Source organism: Pleurodeles waltl, chromosome 12 (genome assembly GCF_031143425.1).
Source record: "Pleurodeles waltl isolate 20211129_DDA chromosome 12, aPleWal1.hap1.20221129, whole genome shotgun sequence".
Taxonomy (NCBI): Eukaryota; Metazoa; Chordata; class Amphibia; order Caudata; family Salamandridae; genus Pleurodeles; species Pleurodeles waltl.
Window position 1 is genome coordinate 664,574,075 of NC_090451.1, and position 20,595 is coordinate 664,594,669.

Consider the following 20,595-nt stretch of genomic DNA (forward strand, 5'->3'; position numbering starts at 1 on the left):
AGATTATTTTTTATACATGCAGCAAACATTTAGTCCATTTAATCAAAGACGTTTTTTTGTACAGCAGAAATGCTGAGCTCACATATTTGAAGGTACACTCATATGTGAAAATGAAGAAAAAGGCGACTCTGTACAGTAAAATATTTGTCTAGGGTCACACAATTGAGACTCATTTACAGGTCAAGTATATTATTATAGTTATAGTCGAGTGGATTATTCAAGTTACTGGACCAATATTTTTATGATTTTTCGAGGCATGAACAGAGACCCAATGGCTGAAGTCAGCTGGCCCACTGCCTTATACTGTGTTGGACAGAATCAAACTGTGAATGGCACCTGAACAGACCAATGGATAAAGAGGGGTGACTGAAATATATATATATATTACTTTTTTTAAGACATGAGGCTGGAAGTCAGCAATGTAAATGCCACAAACATGTTTCCGATCACATAATACCATGATCATATTTTGAATAAAGGAGGCAGCTGTTTAAGAGGGACTGATGAATACACATAAGAACGAAAACTAAAACAATATAAAACATGCAGGCAAGTTCCACTATGACAGTTTTCTATATATTATAAAACCTATTTCTCTACATTAACACAAATTATCAACTAAGAAAGTCAATGCTAGGGATCAGTATACAAGTCACTGTCTATGTGGTACTGCTACAGATAAGACCACAGAAATTCCAATGTCTGGAGACTACTCATTTTGAATGAGCAACAGTGCTTTAAAAGAACATTAAAATGTCTGTTTTAATAACATATTGGATACATTAATTTTGTTTAGTTATCCTGCTTAGGTGTGTGATGGCTTTCTCACAGGCTAGCTCTTTAAGTTTGAGCACTGGGATCATAGGAGTAGCAGTACTATCGTCTTATAGCCCGATGCTGAGAGCTATACTGGTTGATAAAGGCCCTGAACCAGAGTTACAGGCCAGAGCCGTGGGTGAGGGCCTTTAACAAACCGTATAGCCCGAGGCAGAAAGGATATAAGGCTATTAGAACATTGAACCCACTGAGAGTTGAATGTTCTAAATTAAAAAAGGGAGAAATATGAGAAAAAACATTGTAATGTCGGAACTCCGGGCTTATACCAGCTATTATAATCCCAGAGCTACTCTATTGTCTTCAACAGAGCTCTCAACCATTGACAGCCTAATTGGTATTAGAAAAACAGAATATTGGGAGCTCCATTGCAGACATTGGAGTGCTCCAGGCTTTTACTGGCTGTTAAAAGCCAGAGCGTCAACATTCCAATGTTCTCTTTGTTCACAGCAACAGCTGTGAACAAAGGCCTCACACAGAGCCAAGGGGATTTTAATCCCCTCAGGCTCCGTGAGGACTTTGTTTTATTTATGAGAACATTTTATCCTCTTGTGGCGGAATGTTCAAATATGCACTCTAACACATACTTTTGTGTTCAATTAATGCTCATTCTCATAAAAAAATTAAATAAAAATATTTGTTTACAGTGAACTACATACCTATGGCTTTCAATCAAAGACAGAATTCCATTTGACTGTCAAGTTACCGAAGAACAAGTGTTTTTCACTACTGTTCACTTTTGTTATCTTTACAGAAGAGAACATTGCTTGGATTTGTAGACACATGCCAGTCTTTATAACACTAAAGGTAACTGTATTATTAGACACTTACCCGAATAGAAGAAAGTTCATTTTTATCCTCTGTCATTTTCCCACTCTTTGACAACTTCCGTGAGTGCCTGGTGCTTGTTTTTATAGCAGGGCGGCAAACATAATTCTCTAAGTTCTTTGGGGGCTTCTTAGTTCTTTTAGCCTGAACTCCAATCTTCAACTTCAGATTTCCCTCAGAAAAGTTGGATTCTTTGACTGAAAATTGGTGCTGGTCATCTGTCTCCTTTGCTACATCAACTCCCTTAGAGTCTGGGTTGCAGTTCTTGCCGTCGGTGCCTTGTTCTTTGGTTCCACTCCCTGGCTCTGCGTGCCAGGTGCTTACCGCTGTGTCAGTGCTGACCACAGAGGGGCTCTTCCCAGAAAACCCGTCTGAATCGGAACCCAATCCTAACATAGCAGTATTTCTAGGGTCCATCACAAGGGCTTGTTAACATCAACACAAGAAATGTTTTGGGTGATTTATTGTGCCATTTACCGCCAGGGGATGGGGGATTAGGAAGCTGTTGTCCAACACAAAGTCTCTGCATCAGGGTCACTGCATAATAAAATACAATAAAAATAAAAATAAACACAGAGAAAACAAAATCACACTATTAGAAAATTGTTGGGTTCATCAAATGAGGTATTTAAACAACCTCAGCACAACTATTCAACATTTTTCATGAGAAAAAAATATTTAATCGAGGTCAAGGAATTTGTTATTTACCTGTAACTTCCATTCTCCAGTATTGGTATCTTTCATAGATTCACATGCTTGAATCATTCCCCATCATCGAAGTGGGAGTCCAACGGTATCATAGTAAGCAGTATATAATAGGCTGTAAAGGGAATGCAAAGTTCAGCTTAATAGTCCATCTAAGTCCATTTTTTAAAAAGGCACAATGTTGACCAATCAGGCAACAGTGCCCTTAGAACAATTTGGAAATATGTGGGATTGTGAGAAAAGCATAGGCATAACGTCTGGACCATTGCATTGAAAGGGTATTATTGCTCCAGGATCCCTTTTGGGGGTACCTGCTGGCGTAAAACTGCCATTTCTTGTTCTCCTGTGATGCAAAAAGATCCAGATTGGGCTTGCCCCATCATTGAAATATGGCATCCAGGATCAGTTAGTTCAATTCCCATTTGTGACAACTCTGGGACGCTCTGCTCAAGCTGTCTGCTAGAGAGTCCTCAATCCTGTAATTCCCTGTTTATTGAGGTAATGCACACTCATTGTGTTGTCTGTTCCTATCAATACAGAAGAGCCTTGAATTCTCGGCAAGAAAGCTTGAAGAGCCAGAGAATTGCTCTGAGCTCGTGGAAGTTGCTATGCAGCTTCGGCTGTTTTGGAGTCCACCTGTCTAGATTGTGAAGATCTTGTAGATGAGCTACCCAACCTTCTAGAGAAGCGTCTAGTGTAGCGACGTGTTCTGAAGTGAGGGGACGGAAAGTCATCCCTGCAGAGAGATTGTTGGAGCTTGTTGTTCACCATGGACGCGCTGCTTTCATGACAGACAATCTGTACGATGTAGTCAAATTGTACTACCGACTGTAGCCACTGTTCGTCCAAATGCTCCTGGAAAGGCCGCATTTTGAGACAAGCATGAGATATTAAGAAAACGGCTGAACACATCACGCCTAGTAGCAATTTGATCAGGTGAAATGAAAGACACTTTCTTCTTGAAAGGAAGTGAGCAAGAATGGAAAGTTTTTGTTGTCTGTTTACGGACAAGAATGCCTTGTTGAGTAATGTGTCGAGAGTGACTCCCAGAAAAGTTACTCTTGTGGAAGGCATAAGGAGACTTCTGGAAATTGACCGTACGGCTCAGTGTTTGAAAGAGATGAAGACACTTAGCAGTAGATATTAACAGCTGTTGGAAAGATGGAGTCTCTTTATCAACCAGTCATCCAGGTAAAGGAAAACCTGAATGCCCAGTTGTCGCAGGTGGGCTGCCACTGGAGCAAGACATTTTGCAAATATCCGGAGAGTGGATCCAAGACAAAAAGGAAGGACCTTGAACTGGTAGTGAGTACCGGCTACTATAAACCTAAGGAATTTGTGATGACTGGGATGGATGAGGATGTGGAAATAGGCATATTGGAGATCAAGACTTGTAAGAAAATCTCTGGGGTTGAGAAACTGGAGACTTTCCTGAAGGGAAACCATACAGAAAGATTGTTTCTTCAAGTACCTGATGAGTTTCCTGAGGTCGAGAATGGGTTGCCACACCCCTGATTTCTTCCTCATGGGGAAAAAACAGGAGTAAAATCCCATTCCTTATTGGGAATATTGGACCTGCCCTATGGCCCCTTTTGACAACATGAACAAAGCCTCCTTGCGAAGAAGATGAAGGCGAGCTGGGAGGAAATTTGTCGGTGGAGTCTGGGGTGGCAATTGAGTGAACTCTAGAGTATGGCCATGCTTGGTGAGATCCAGGACCCATTTATCTGTAGTTCTTTCGCTCCACTGACATAGGTAATGTGAAATTCTGGCACCCACTGAATGGTGAGAAGGGGTTATAGCTGGTACTTCGAAATTGTCACTGCTTCCTCGCATATATTTGGCAGAAGCAGGCTATCTTCATCTTGTTTGCCTAGAACAGACTTCTGATGGTGGAGCTCGATAGGGTTGATGTTGTTGGTAGGCCACTCGAAAGGGTTGCTGGTAAGATTGTGGCTGGTATCTTTGGTACCGTCCACAATACGAGTAAGAGCGGCAGCCACGTGTGCCATGAAAAGGTATCTTATGAAACTGGAGAGTTCCAAGGGATCAAGCTTTTCTGTGTCCGCTTTTACGGGCAGTAGAGCGTCATCGTCGTGCTTCCAAAATAAAAAGTCGCCACCAAAGGATATATCCAGGATTTTAGTTTCTACTTCCTGGGGGAACGATGTGCCTTAAGCCAATTTTGGCGTCGAAGTACAGCCGATCCTGCCAATTGCCGGAAACCTACTGATACAATATCCATTACGCAATCAATAATTTCAGATGTTGATCTTTCGCTCTCCTGCAGAATGTGGGTTGCGTCGGTCTTCTTATCATCTGGCAGGAAATCCAGATATGTGGCGATGTCCGACCATATTTGGTGATCATAACGCCCTAGAATGGCCAGGGGTTTGCGGCCCGTTCAGTCGTACCTAAGATGACTGTAAATCTTTTGACTATTTTGTCGATCCGCCTGCCCTTTTTGTCAGGTGGAGAAGTTATTAGTGTGGAAGGATACTTAGACCTGCGTTATGTACTCTGAGAAATGAGATCAGTGGTGTCTTCATGATCTTAATTCCTTCCTTCCATATATAATCTACAATTGGTATTGCTCTGTGTTTCTAGACTGAGCCTTGAAATTATAGAGAAAAAAAAAGTAATTCTGTTTAGTAGTCATGGCAGTTGGAAATCGCTTTGCAGCTCTCTCCATTAACACGTGTAAAACATCAATATATTCGGGTGGAGAATCAACTGGGGTGCTGGAGGGGAAGGTGGAGGAATGAGATAATGATCCCATTCACTGGAGAAGGTGCGATTGTCTGTTATCTTGCCTTCCTCCATGTCTCCATCATCGTCAACATCATCGTCCGATGAGGAAGGATCTTCTCAAGGAGGCATGGCAATATAGGATTGTGCAGTCATTCTCGGAGTAGGTGGTGGAGGTAGATGTTCTGGCAATCTAGGTTCTGGAGCGGCTGATGTTTGCGCTTCAACGGGCATTGGGAAAAGCTCATAGAGGTCTGCAAGCATACTCTCTAGGTTTTGCACTAAGGGGACTGGAACTTGGACCATGCCTGGCGGAGGTGGAGAAGAAGTATATTGTAGATACTGCTTTGCATAATGATGGCTTTGGTAAACAAGCTCATAATAATCTTGCTGTTCTTCTTAGTCCCGATATTTAAAGTGTAATTCAGAGGGACTGTGAGCTGTACCAAACAACCCCTGATCGTCGTCGGAGTCCTGAATATCCAATAAATAGCTGGGTATAAGGGAAGATACTCCAGCTGGCGACGTGAATTCAGGATAGAAACTCTGAGGTAAGAAGACAGCTGTTCACAAGGTCGTCGACTGTAGTGTCGACAATGCAGGCAAGAGTAAAGTGGATGATCTCTTTCTGGATTTCAACAATGAGGTTGTTCCTAACTTCTGCGTTGTTGGCGGTGTCATCGACGAGGTGGTTGTCGACGCCAGCACTGCCGATAATGTGGTCATCAACAGTGTTGGTACTGTTTTCATCGACGTCACTGTCACCGACGACGCGATTAATCTCAACGTTGGTGTGGTTGTCATCGACGATGACGGTGAAATCGTCATTGGGCTTCTGATCACTGCCATCTACGATGGTTTTGATGTTTTTGGCATCAGCAGTGATTTTTGGCTTCTTTGAGACAGGTTCAGATAATGATTTTGGCTTTAACAGAAGGGTTGAAGATGGAGATGAGGGCTCAGATTTATAGTCTGAAGGAGCCTGTTTTTGTTTTTCGTCATGAGAGTAACCTTCTGCAGAGCCATGGTGGGTCTTTTTTAAGGCTTTTTTACTGTAATGATGGGGAATCATGGATAGACTGTTCCCTCTTTCTGCATGTCTGTGAGGAGATGGAACACTCACTACTTTCTTACTCAGACACTATGGCAGTCTTGGTTTTAAGTTTCTGTAGCCAAAGTAAAAGCCTTCCCTCATGGTATTTGAGGGTTTTTGTGGAAACATTTCTGCATATCTTGCAGTCTCTCACCTAGTCAGATGGATGAAGAAAATGTATATGATCTCTATGAGGATCTTCTGCTTGTAGTCGTTTCTTGCCACAAGTGGGACATGGTCTGAAGAGTCCTTTCTTAACCAGTTCGGACATGCTGGAACACAGAAATACCAATTTGGAGATCACCAAATCAGGAATAAACTGAGCAGAGCTCAAGGAGAATCCCTCACACACAACATGCAGTGAAAATCTGAGGGAAGATGCCTCTGTTCGGACTGTTCTAAGGGTGCTGTTGCCTGAGTGGTCAACTTTTGTCCTTTTTAAAAAAGGATATAGATAGGTTATTAAGCTGAACTTCGCATTCCCTTTGCAGCCTATTATACTGATATATTCTGCTTACTATGGTACTGTGGGATTCCCACTTCGACGATGGGGAATGATTCAAGCATGTGAATCTATGAAAGATACCCCAATACTGGAAAAACATTGCTCACAATTTGAAAACACAAAACCAGCGAAGAACAGAAGACATCAAGATTCTCTTGTTTCTAATGCCTATTTTATACTTCTGTGAGAGACATGCAATAACAGAGGAAAACATACAGCTAAAGATAGCAGCTTCTTGAACCTCTTTACAAAGAACGTGTTGAACGGGCAGACAGAGATGGCAGAAATGTAACAGCTTAAGACCTGAATAGAATCATGACTTAATTTTGGTGGATTTGAATTAACAGCTTTGTAATAATTAGCACTACATCGCACTTTTCCCGTAAGAGCCCAGGTCAACTGTACCAAAATGTATCAGATCAGTCTAGGTTCATTCAGGATTGGCAAAGCCAGGAGAACACTATGGAAATTGTCTCACAATGTATGCATTTCGCACTACAAAGCATGCCACTCTTGTGGGGCGGCACGGAGATTTGAGACAGAGTGACTTGGTGCTTCTTGGACCTGATGAACGAGTTACTTACCTTCGGTAACGACTTTTCTGGTGGATACATTAGCTACCTGTGGATTCCTCACCTCATGAATACTCCCATGGCGCCAGCATTCTACGGAAATCTTCTTACTAGTCTCTGCACGTCGACGAGGACGTCACTGTCTCGCACGCGACGCCGTCTGACGTCATACAGGCAATAAGAGGTCCTCGACGACGTGCGGACGTCAGTACCAATCATTTTTTACGTGCATGAGAACAACCAGGCAATGCAATGAAAGAACAAAGCAACATCCATTATAATGTAAAAATACACCACATTGTATGAATAACTGTAAATCTTTTTATGTACATATATATATATATATATATATAAAACTCTCTCTTTTAAAATATATACACACACCAAGTATATACATAAAGATATATAGACATATACCTACATATATATAAATATATTATATATATACATCTATTGCACCCTCAAAGACCAAGAGGAGCACACTCAAGGATTACTTGGCAAGACCATAAAGGCAACGGGGAGGCGGGTGGGACCGTGAGGAATCCACAGGTAGCTAATGTATCCACCAGAAAAGTCGTTACCGAAGGTAAGTAACTCGTTCTTCTGATGGATACAACTACCTGTGGATTCCTCACCTCATGAATAGAGTCCCAAAGCAGTACCACGCCCGGCGGTGGGTGCCTAAATGGTCAAACCAAGAAATCCTGCAGCACTGACCGTGCAAAATGGCCGTCCCTTCTAACCTCAGAATCTAAACAGTAATGTTTTGCAAAAGTGTGAAGGGACGACCAAGTTGCGGCCTTGCAGATGTCGACCACAGGAACACCTCTGGCTAAGGCCGAAGTGGCCGACTTAGCTCTGGTGGAATGAGCTCTAATGCCCTCAGGAGGATCCTTCTTTGCCAAAGAGTAACATATTTTAATGCAAAGAACAACCCACCTGGATAGTGTTCTCTTGTGGACTGCCTTTCCTCTCCTCTTGCCCACGTATCCAATAAACAGCTGATCCTCCAGCCTGAAATCCTTTGTTCTATCGATAAAGAAGCTCAACGCTCTCTTTGGGTCCAGACGGTGCAGTCTTTCTTCCTCTTTGGAAGGATGAGGCGGAGGATAGAACGTGGACAAAGTAATTGCCTGAGCCAAATGGAAGGGTGAAACAACCTTCGGGAGGAAAGCAGCCTTGGTCCTCAACACCACCTTATCCCCATAAAAAGTTGTATAAGGGGGTTTTACTGATAAGGCCTGCAACTCACTCACTCTCCTTGCTGATGTTATAGCTATCAGGAAGACTGTTTTTAAAACCAAATACCTCAAGGGGCAAGAATGCATAGGTTCAAAAGGGGACCCCATAAGGAAAGTCAGGACTAAGGACAAATCCCATTGCGGCATAACGAATGGCTTTGGAGGATATTGATTTAGAAGACCTTTCAAGAATCTGATAACAATAGGGGATTTAAATAAAGATGGTTGGTCTGGAAGACATATGAAGGCTGACAAGGCCGATAAATAACCTTTAATGGTAGCCACTGCACAGCCTTTCTGCGCCAGAGATAGAGCAAAAGACAAAACGTCCGATAGATGAGCATGTAAAGGATCAATCTGCCTCTCTCCACACCACGCAACAAATTTAGACCACCTATTAGCGTAGATAGATTTAGTGGAGTGTCGCCTGGCCGCTAATATAACATCCACTACCTCAGGCGGGAGAGAGAAGGAACTCAGGTTGCCCCGTTCAATCTCCAGGCATGTAGGTGCAGACTCTGGAGGTTGGGGTGTAGAACCTGCCCCTGCGACTGTGAGAGGAGGTCTGCCCTGAAAGGGAGACGGAGCGGCGGGCACGTTGAGAGTTGGAGAAGGTCGGAGTACCACACCCTCCTTGGCCAATCCGGAGCTATTAAGATTACTAGAGCCCGGTCTTGGCGAATCTTCCTCAATACTCGAGGAATCAAGGGTATGGGAGGAAACGCGTAAAGCAACTGGCCGCACCAGGTCATTTGAAACGCGTCCCCCAACGCTTCCTGCATCGGATACTGAAGGCTGCAGAACAACGGACAATGCGCGTTCTCTCGAGTGGCGAACAGATCTACCCGAGGAAACCCCCACTTGTGGAAGATTAAACGGACTTGATCTGGATGGAGACGCCACTCGTGGTCTGCCGAGAAGTGGCGACTGAGACTGTCCGCACGCACGTTCAAGACTCCGGCCAGATGGTTTGCTATCAAGCAAATCCGATGGTCCTTTGCCCAGGACCATAGTCGAAGAGCTTCTCTGCAGAGAAGGTACGACCCCACTCCTCCCTGCTTGTTTATGTACCACATCGTGGTAGTATTGTCCGTTAGGACCTGTACCGACTGACCACGAAGGGAAGGGAGGAAGGCCTTGAGAGCCAGACGTACAGCCCGTAACTCTAACAGATTGATGTGAAAAATCTGTTCCTCTGGAGACCAAAGACCTTTGATCTCCAGATCCCCCAGATGAGCTCCCCACCCTAGAGTGGAAGCATCCGTTATGACTGTGGCCACTGGTGGCGACTGCTGGAACGGCTTTCCTTGTGAAAGATTGTTGCTTGCAATCCACCACTTCAAATCCACAGCAGCATCTCTGGAGATCTTGACAGTACCCTCTAGATCCCCTCTGTGTTGAGACCACTGCCTTCGGAGGCACCACTGAAGAGCCCTCATGTGCCAGCGAGCATGCATGACCAACAGAATGCAGGAGGCAAAAAGACCGAGCAGACGAAGGACCTTGAGGACTGGAACTACCGCTCCATTTCGAAACATTGGAACCAAATCCTGAATATCTTGAATCCGCTGAGGCGGAGGAAAGGCCCGACCCAATGTTGTATCCAGTACTGCCCCTATGAACAGGAGGCGCTGAGAGGGCTCCAGGTGAGATTTGGGCTCGTTCACCGAAAAGCCCAGGTCGAACAACAACTGGGTTGTTGACTGCAGATGACGCAACACAAGCTCCGGGGACTTGGCTTTGATCAACCAATCGTCCAAGTAAGGGAATACTGCTATCCCCTTCCTTCTGAGCTCTGCCGCAACCACCGACATCACCTTCGTGAAGACTCGAGGTGCTGAAGTAAGACCAAACGGAAGGACCGCAAACTGGTAGTGTTGCGATCCCACCACAAACCGGAGATACTTCCTGTGTGACTTGAGTATCGGGATATGAAAGTAAGCATCCTGCAAGTCGACAGACACCATCCAGTCTTCCATGTTCAACGCCAAAAGCACCTGTGCTAGGGTCAGCATCTTGAACTTTTCCTGCTTGAGGAACCAATTCAAGATCCTCAGGTCCAGAATTGGTCTCAAACGACCATCCTTCTTGGGAATCAGGAAATACCTTGAGTAAACTCCTTGACCCCTTTCCTGCTCCGGGACCAACTCCACCGCGCCCTTTAAAAGGAGGACTTCTACCTCCTGTTCTAGCAACAGGAGGTGTTCTTGTGAACAATACGAAGGGCGGGGCGGGATGAGGGGCGGAAACTCCCGAAAGGGAAGGGTGTAGCCTTTTCCCACAACACTGAGAACCCAAGTGTCCGACGTAACAGTCTCCCATTTGGTGAGAAAATGCTGTAATCTTCCCCCTACAGGAGAGGAGTGAGTGGGAAATGGTGGAAGCCTAAGGCTGCTTCCCCTGCTGCACCCCGCCAGAGGATGAGGAAGAGGCAGAGTGCTGCTGAGAGGCTCCCCTGGTGCGGACCCTACCCCTCCCCCTAAAAGATCTATAGGGGTGGGAAGAGGCAGGTTGCTGATATCTTCCCCGAAAGGAAGAGGAGGAAGAGCCACGCCCAAATCCACGAAACCTCCTGAAGAATCTGGAAGAGGCCGTGGAAGAAGGAGCTTGGAGTCCCAACGACTTAGCCGTGGCCCTGCTCTCCTTAAAACGTTCCAAGGCCGAATCAGCCTTAGCCCCAAACAGTTTGTCCCCATCAAACGGGAGATCCAACAATGTGGACTGTACATCTGCCGAAAAGCCCGAGTTACGGAGCCAGGCCTGTCTCCTTTCCACCACAGTTGTGCCCATTGCTCTGGCTACCGAGTCGGTGGTATCCAGTCCCGTCTGGATAATTTGGGTCGCAGCAGCCTGGGCATCAGAGACAAGATCCAAAAGACCCTGGGGAAGCTCTGTAAACGAAGAGGAGATGTCATCCATCAGAGCATGAATATACCTCCCCAGGATACAGGTCGCATTAGTGGCCTTTAACGCCAGACTGCAGGACGAAAAAATCTTCTTCGACTGCGCCTCTAGCTTTTTTGAGTCTCTGTCCCCAGGCACCGTCGGGAAAGAACCAGGCGCTGACTTGGACGAACAGGAGGCCTGCACTACCAAGCTCTCCGGCGTAGGGTGCCTAGATAGGAAACCAGGATCAGTTGGAGCCGTCCGATACCTCCTGGCCACGGCTCTGTGAACTGCTGGGGAAGATGCCGGCCTCTTCCACACCTCTAAAACCGGATCCAGCAGAGCGTCATTAAAAGGTAACAGAGGCTCCGCCGCGGCTGAGGCCGGATGCAACACCTCCGTCAAAAGGTTTTGTTTTGCCTCCACCACCGGCAAAGGCAGGTCCAAAAAACTAGCTGCCTTCCGTACCACTGTATGAAAGGAAGCAGCTTCCTCAGTATATTCCCCCGGGGACGAAAGGTCCCACTCAGGGGAAGTGTCCAGCCCACTGGCCGACTCCAGTCCACGCAGCCCATCACCCGAGTCCTCTAGCTCTCCTTCCTCTAGGGCTCGTTGGTACTCCTGCTCTTCTAGTACCCGGAGAGCACGTCTCCTCGAATGAAGCCGTTGCTCAATACGCGGAGTCGACAATGCCTCCGCCGAAGTCGAAGATCGGCGCCGATCTTCAGAAGCCACCGACGCCGCGTCCGGCGCCACATGTAACTTCGGCGCCGACGAAAGAGCAGCTGAAGCAGATGGACCCACCGGAGTCACAGGCCGAAATCCCGACGTCGACGGGATGGAAATCCCCGGGGCCAATCCTTCTGAAGCCACCGGAGCGGCCACCGGCGCCGACACTGGCGCCGAGCCCACGTTCCCAAACGGGAGAAAGGGCATAAAGGGTGCCGGCCGAAGAGGCGCAGGATCACCCAAAGAAAAGGCCAAAGGCCCAGCCGGAGCACCCCCTGGAGCCATCTGTTGGAAGATGGCATACATCGCATTCAAGAATGCGGAACTATCGGCTCCAGGGGTGGGAAAAGCCGGATACTGGGGTGCCTGTCTCGGAGGCGACCCCGACTCCGGCCTCGGCGTCTGCGCCGGAGAAAACACTTGAGGCTCCAATACCTCAATCACCGACGCCTGTCCAGGCGAAGTTGGTGACGCCGGAGAGGGCAACGGCGTCGAAGGATGCGGCGTCACCGTGGGGCTGACCTCCCATGTCTTTCGGCGCCGATCCGGAGACCTGGAACGAGCCTCCCTTGAATGACGCCGAGATTCTCTACGGCGCCGGGAGTCTCGATGACGCCGATGTTTTGGAGAAGACTTCTTGTGATGCTTCTCCTTTGACTTGGCCATAAACAGCTTCGCCTCACGTTCTTTAAGGGCCTTCGGATTCATGTGCTGACATGAATCACAAGTCGAGACGTCGTGGTCGGAGCTCAAACACCAAAGGCAATCGGAATGAGGATCCGTCACCGACATCTTGCCTCCACACTCACGACAAGGCTTAAATCCAGACTTTCTCTGCGACATTATTTCCACGGAGAAAGAGTACGCAGCAAGATATACACTGTAACCGCAAGAGTAACAGTTGCTCCCTCGAAGATAACCGTTTCGAATGCACGGAAAAAAGGGAACTGACGTCCGCACGTCGTCGAGGACCTCTTATTGCCTGTATGACGTCAGACGGCGTCGCGTGCGAGACAGTGACGTCCTCGTCGACGTGCAGAGACTAGTAAGAAGATTTCCGTAGAATGCTGGCGCCATGGGAGTATTCATGAGGTGAGGAATCCACAGGTAGTTGTATCCATCAGAATTCTATGGTACTGCCTACTGATCTCAATTCAACTATGGAACACAGGAATTATTTAGTTCTGAAGAAGAAAAAGTTATTAAGCTAAAACTACAGTTTTCCGGCATTAGTATTTTTCGCTTGCATGCAACTTCCCAGTATAAGGTTATACTACAGCCCATTCATGTGTAAGCTACAAAAAAGTCTAGTTATGATGGTCTGAGGAGGGGTTAGAGTTAACAGTTAGTCCACCTCATTTGCAGCAGGGAACTCTTTGAATACGCTGCAAGAAAGGGTTGCAAGATACAACAGTATGGAATGTATTTGTTTTACTGCAGAACTGTAGTTACAGGTAACTTTATCTGTATGCAAAAGTAATGTTCACTGTCAGTTTTTTGAATCCCTCATCTCTGCATTTGTACAGTGCTTTTCAGGGAGAACAATGACTGTGCACACTATTCTGTTTCCATTGCCTCTTGTTGCTTTTTATTCAAACTTTTTCAAAGCTGGCTTCTGCACTTGATCTTTTGGGGGCAGGTGAAGGCAATATACAAGCTCACACGTTGTGTAGCTTTTGTTGGAATTGAGCTCTGAACATCTGTAGTACTGGGAGAGTGTGCTCTACTCTACTGGTCAAAATTGACGAATGGCATGTAAAGTTGCGAAGTTCATGGGCTTGCGACTCCAATTTAAAAAAAACTGCCAATCTGTGCAAAGCATAAAGCTGCTGAAGTTAAAAACAAAAAGGTGGGACAGTGAGAAACCATTCACATTACTACTGGGAGCCACCTGGCAGCTGTCCTTTCTCTGTGCTATACCTCGCCTCCTGCAATTAATTTCCTGATCGACCACTGCACCATAAGAAAACACCTTCCCTTTCAGATAATGAAAAAAGAACCTAAGCAGCCTCTGCTCACTGAAATATCTTGTTCGTCAAAACCACCTTGCCAATGAGGTTGTTGTTACCAGGATAGTCTTTCTTACTGGTGCCATGGCGGGTTCACACAGTATGATTTCAATGAATTCTCAATGAAAATTTAGTCTGTCATTATAGGCAATGTAATTATTCAGCCCAAGGATGCATCTTCATATTGATCCACACATTTTATAAAATCCATGATTAAGATAGATAGTACCTGTTATAAAACAGACAGAATGGACCAGAGCCTTGCCCAACCACGTAGAAACACCACTAGAAGTTCTAGAGGGTCCAGCTGGGAGAGGGAAGGTCAAGGAAAAAACAACACAAAATAAAGTATATCTGACTATTTTTAACTCAGAGGCTGCAGTTAGCTAAGAAGCTGCAGTAGTTTAAAGTCTAGAACTGATGTGCAATTTTGTTGGGATTTAAACCACACAATGTTTGGTACAAATGCTGGGCCTATGGTGACTTTCGATAAGCAGGGAAGAACTCCGAGCTCATCCACGCTAAAATTCAGCCTTACACTAAACGGGTTACAAGATGATGGGCAAATAAAAATGCCTGTTTTAAAACTATATTGTTTAACACTCAGCAGGGATTCCATTAAAACAACAGCGACTAAATCAATAGTTAACTGCCTGAACGACCCATGAGGGAACGCTACATTACACCTTAAATGTGACAGATACTCTACTGTTTCACATGTGCATTACAACTCCTCGTATGACAGAGTACTCCCAAGCAATAATACAATTACAATATGCAAATTGTTTATAACTACTATCCACCTCCTCATTTCCTCCACTTTGAGTGCAAATCATTTTTTGTTAAAAACTATTTCTAGGCTGTAATGTTGTACAACTACCAGAATTCTAGAGGGAAGGTGTACCAAATAAAAATTATTAGCCTCCTGAAAAAATGCGCCAACAATCAATCAATTATATCTGCAGCAAATCAGAAGGCCTAATTTCAACCCACTGAACAGCACCATAACTCATTCAATTCAACACTATTAACAACAATAAAGGAACTTATGTTTGCATTCAGTAAATGAAATCAAGAGCACTGTAAAGACACAGGGGGCATGGTCTGGATGCCAAAGATGCAAGGCACAGACTAGGATAGCTCTGCATCACCAGCCCCTTATACTTTGCCTCCTTTAACTGAATGGTGGCCAGCAAGACCTGTGCGAGATGAGTGAGCACCTCTGAAGATACTGGCCAGGGCCTCACAACGCTGTGGGACTCCTCAGTAGAGAAGTGGGAGGCAGAAAACCTGGTACAGCAATAAAGGCCTAGAGGGCCAAGAAGAGGCTGATCCTGGACCTGTTTTTCAGGCTATCTCCAGTCATGTCAGCTGGAGTCAATCGTGAAGTGTCTGCCCAGGCCCCTCATAGAAGAAAAGGTTAAGTCCAGTGCAAGTGAGGGAGAGGAGCTCAGGAGCTGCTGACCCATCGTCGGAGGTCTCTGTGACAGCCGGTGTCCTGAATCCCTCGGAGAGAGAGAGAAACTGGCTGCGGGTCGATGTAGGAAGACGTTTATAAGAGCTAATGCACCCACCTGTGGAGACTCTCAGAGCAGAGTTGGTTGAGCTCAGCACTGCCCCCCACCCGGAGAAAAGAGAGGAGGGATGATGCGCCACAAACTCTGAGCCACTTCCGTACCTCAGGGATGGCAGCCCAGGGCGGGTCCGGTGCTGGGGCCTAACACAGATCCGGCAGCCTGGATCCCAGAAGACAAGGTACACTTCTAGGGTAGCCTGCTCCCGGTGTTCCCTGGGGGACAGACCCCCTCACCGTCGAGCCCACGGGGCCATCAGCCCGACACAGACAGTGTTTCTGCTTGCCCTTAGGTCCCACTTCGATGGTAGTCTAGTCGGATCTGGCCACGCTCAGGACCCGACAGCTTGTACTGCTTTGTGGGACTTCCTTGAGGACTGGCAGGTTGACAGGATCAGAAGGCACACAGCATAACAAACCTGACCATGGCTAAAGTAAAGAGCCTTTAACATGGTTAAGCAAAGCACGTTGGATCAGTCTGCCCACTCAGTTGCAAAATTGGTGGAGACTGCTTCGAGGGAGGGCGATGGACATTACAATGCTGCTATGACAACACTATGATTCTGGCACCCATCAACCATCATACGACACACCCGAACCCAAAATAGGCGTGTTGGGCACCAATGTAATGCTATTGCACAAGGACCTTCACTGGGCAGTAGATAGGCTAGCAAAGGCGGAAGTTAGGGTCTCTGTGGTGGCGGGCACCCAGCAGAAGATTTCAATACTCTCCTGTATCTCACAGATCCGGTCATGAGAGTAGAGGATACATATGTCAGGGCCCGAAAGAACAACCTCAGCTTGGACCTCGCCCAAGACACTCTTGGATCAATTGCTCCACTCCATTTTGTCTGCTACGTTCATCTCCTCCTGCTTCGTTATTGAATGGGCCTACAGGGCTCTGGCCCAAAGGCCGTCCCCAAGGGGTCCCTGCTGGGCTTCTGAATGCCCACAATTTCAAAATACCTGGACAGACCTGCCATTCTCTGGTATGCACAATTCTGTTTCAATCTCATAAAATAATGATCTTTTGGGACTACACCAGAATAGTCCAAAAGCAAGGGAAATCCTTCACAGATGCCAAAAAGAGACTGCACAGCCTAAATGTTCGCTATATGTTGCTGGGCCAATCCGAAGTCGTTCCTTGCTGAAACTATTTATGGAAGCTATGGGGCTATTGGACATCTGGTGCAGCTTCCACCGAGAAGAAAGGGTAAATACATTTTACCCAGGGACACACAACACACTTCCCTCGCCTCGAATACTTCCTCCTTCTCAGTACAGGGATGCATAAAGTGAAAGATGCATAGATCTTGTTGCAATGTCTCAGACCACTCTCCGATAACGATCCACTGATGACTTTCCAGTATCAAAACATCGCTCTAATAGAGATTAGCTGCCTGGCCTTTACAGGACATGGCACTCACCTCAGACGTAGGCGAGACTACGGACACCACTTACTTTGCTAATAATCGGGACTCTGTAGAATCCCCTGGAATTCTGTGGGAAGCTCTCAAACCTACACTCCAGGGAGAAATTATAAGCTACTCAACAGGGAAAATGCGTAGAAAGCGGTAATGTGTTCATGATCTAGAAACACAAATCTAGGCCCTAGAATCACGCTACATTCACAACCCTGAACGGAGGTTGCAAAGGGATTTACTACACTCCCAATCAAAGTTGCAGCACATGCTACTAGACATGGTCAACAATGCCTGGCTTGCCTCCCAAAAACATCTCTACCACTGGGGGGACAAAGCAAGTAAACTACTATACTTTCTCTGCACCAACATTAAACAACACAACCCAATTATGTACCTGCTTTACTTGAATGAATCGAAAACTACTGGCAACAAAGCGATTGTGCAGCACTTCGCACAATATTACTCAATACCCGATGCCCTACCTAAGACACAAAGAGTCTGCTTTGTATCAGACTTGCCTCTCAGAACCCTCTCTGAGGTTGAGAAGAGAACGCTAGATGAGGAGCTCATGGTTAATGAGCTAACGGTGGCTCTGAGTCAACTATGAATGGGGAAAATGCTAGGGCCCCAACGGATTCCTGGAATTCGTCAATTTACTAGCAAGCTTAGTGACCCCTTTGATGCGGCCCGGAGGGAAGCAGTTTAACTCTTGCAGCAGCCTCCCAATTTCTGAAGTACAGAAATTGTGGTATTTCATAAACTGAGGAGGTTCCCTGACCTATGTTCCTCTTACTACCCCATCTCGCTCTTAAATATCAAAGTCAAGATCATTGCCAAGCCCCTGGCTGATCGCCTGCTTAAGGTCATACCCTCAGTGGTTCAACTCAATCAGGCTGGCTTCATGCCCTGCCGAGCAACAAGACAAAATATATTCAACAACTGTACAAAACAATGGCTCTAGCCAATAGAATGAGGGGCCCGGAAGAAATACTGATGGTGGATATAGAAAAAGCATTTGATTTGGTGGGTTCGACATACTTTTTGATATCCTCCAGCGCATCAACTTCGGGATCAAGTTCATCACCTATGTATGACTTTTATGTATAGACTTATCAGCCCAAGTTTGAGTGTATCTGAGGATTCTGAGCCCTTGAATAGCCAGCAAGGCATGCGTCTGGGAAGCCCCTTGTCCCCACTATTATTAGCCATTGCTATCAAACTCTTGGTGGAATGGCTTCGGATCGATGCACAAATTAGGGAGTTTGAATGGGGACATGGAGCTTGGATAAAATTGCCTTGTATGCAGATGACGCTTTGATCTTTTTGACCAACTTAAACAACTCCGTCCACAGGCATTTCAGATCCTTCGGATCGTCGGCGAGACATCAGCCTTCTCGATTTACCTAAGTAAAGCCTCAGTCTTTCCGATCACCTATTCCCCCATCCTTCAACACCCAGAACCTGAAGTGGGCATTCAACCAATACTTCAGTAGCTGGACAGATGAATATCCAACCACCAAAGGGTTCACTAGTGGCCGACATTAAGGCATGGTCTACATTGCTTGCCTCTCGTGTGCCAGTCTGCCACATTCATAATGGTGTCACTACCCCGCCTCCTCTAACAATGACAAAACTATCCATATTTCCTGTCCCTCTACGTTTTTTCAGCCAATATAAACCATATTACATAGCTTTTTGAGGCATCAAAGCTTCCCTCAAATTGCGAATTATAAATGTTTCAAGTCTAGGTACGAAGAGTGTATTGCAGTGGCTGACACTGAATCATACTACCAGGCTTCTCATCTGGTGATCATCAACAAATGGTGGTCTGACCCACAGGGCGACGTTGCCTACACCTCAGAAAAATGGACACTTCAAGGCTCCCCAATCCAGCATCTACTATAGAGAGGGAAACACACTCTCCACTTCCTCCGGCGACGAGAGTGGCAATGGGCATGGAAAATTAGACTAACAAGACAGACACTACTATGTATGAGCAGTGTCAGTACTACACTTTGTAGTAGCACTGAAAGGATTCTCTAAATAGGATGCCGTAGGTATTTCCACTTTGGGTGATCTGATGGAGGACACCACTCAGAAATCATATCTGACCCTAAAGAGCAAATACAACCTACATTGTAACCAGTTTTATCTCTACCTCCAACTGCAACATGCCATGACATCACACATAACAGGGCTGGAGGAACTCCCTTAATACAACTCCCTGGAGGCAAAGCTACGCCTCTGAGAACTGTAAAACCACAAGGTAACACGAACATATCACTTATTGATAGAGCACATGCCTTTACACTTTTGTCTAGCTACACACTGAATAGGACCGGGACCTGGAGGCCCCCACAGACTAGTAACGGGCAGAGGCTAGGGCATCCCTGAGATGTTCAGCAATTGCAACATGACTCTGCCTCATACAACTGAAATACCTTCATAGACTATATCTTATGAGACATATTCTGGATAAAGGGCGAGGCTGCATACACTCCTGACCCGATGTGCGACACAGGAGGCGGCTTATGCACTCTACATGGGGCTGGATTAAATTGCATGCTAACAGGAGTAAGGTACTCTCCTGTTTCGGCCGAGTGTTGGGACAGACTACACTACAACATTCCAAACTGATTCTCCCACATTTTACCACGGATGTTGAGAAAAGACTGAAACAAGCTGGAACTTTTACGGCTGGGCTTGACTGTAGCCAAAAGAGACATCACCTGGCAACCGAAAGCTGAGGCATCACCCTTGATTGAGGAATGGAGAAAAGGTTCAGACTGGTGCCTTGGCAGGGAACAAGCTGTTTATGAAGCCAGGAGCTGCCCCCAAAACTACACAGAAATCTTGCAGAGACAGGAGGACAACCTAGGGATCACCATTACACAGAGAGATTCTTGCACCATAATTTAAAGACTGAAATCTGTACCTATGAGGGTCAGAGGCAATGATCTACGATGGACGGAATACCCTACAAGTAGTGTGTGGGGATGGATCCGAGGGGGAATTGTATGCATTTGGTGTGGGGCGTACAGCGCATTTGTTGTAATGTTATGTTGTATTGTGACCTTCATATCATAAAACCAATAAAATGCGTTTTCCCAAAGAAAGAAAAAGAGCACTGTAAAAATAAACTTTTAGATTAAAGAAAACTGCATTAACAGATCCCACCTTTTGATCATCTGCCCTCAACTAAAGGAAGTTCAATTCAAAAGGATATTGAAATACAGAAAGAAATGATAATATTGTGACCAGTTCATTCACACACGTATGCAGACCGATTTGGAATTTGTGCACTGAAGGCTGTGTGACAAGTACTTTTAATTGTGTTTTATCTTGACAAAAATGACTGCACAGTGTTGGCGAAATATTCACATTAAAAAAGAGAGAAAACTAATGTTGTCGTACATTAAAATCGTGTGTAATGTGGCAATCCAGCACA

The 20,595-nt window shown here is 45.9% G+C and overlaps 1 protein-coding gene across 2 annotated transcripts in view; it reads right to left on the reverse strand.

The window, feature by feature from the left end:
- ASH1L (ASH1 like histone lysine methyltransferase) overlaps positions 1-20,595 on the reverse strand; it is a 719,892-nt gene that overhangs the window by 674,507 nt on the left and 24,790 nt on the right. For both annotated transcript variants that reach the window (XM_069218459.1, XM_069218458.1), the window contains exon 2: positions 1,666-2,199. In XM_069218459.1, coding sequence (XP_069074560.1) covers positions 1,666-2,079 — 414 coding nt within the window. In that variant the 5' untranslated portion in view covers positions 2,080-2,199. The remainder of the gene's footprint in view (positions 1-1,665; positions 2,200-20,595) is intronic.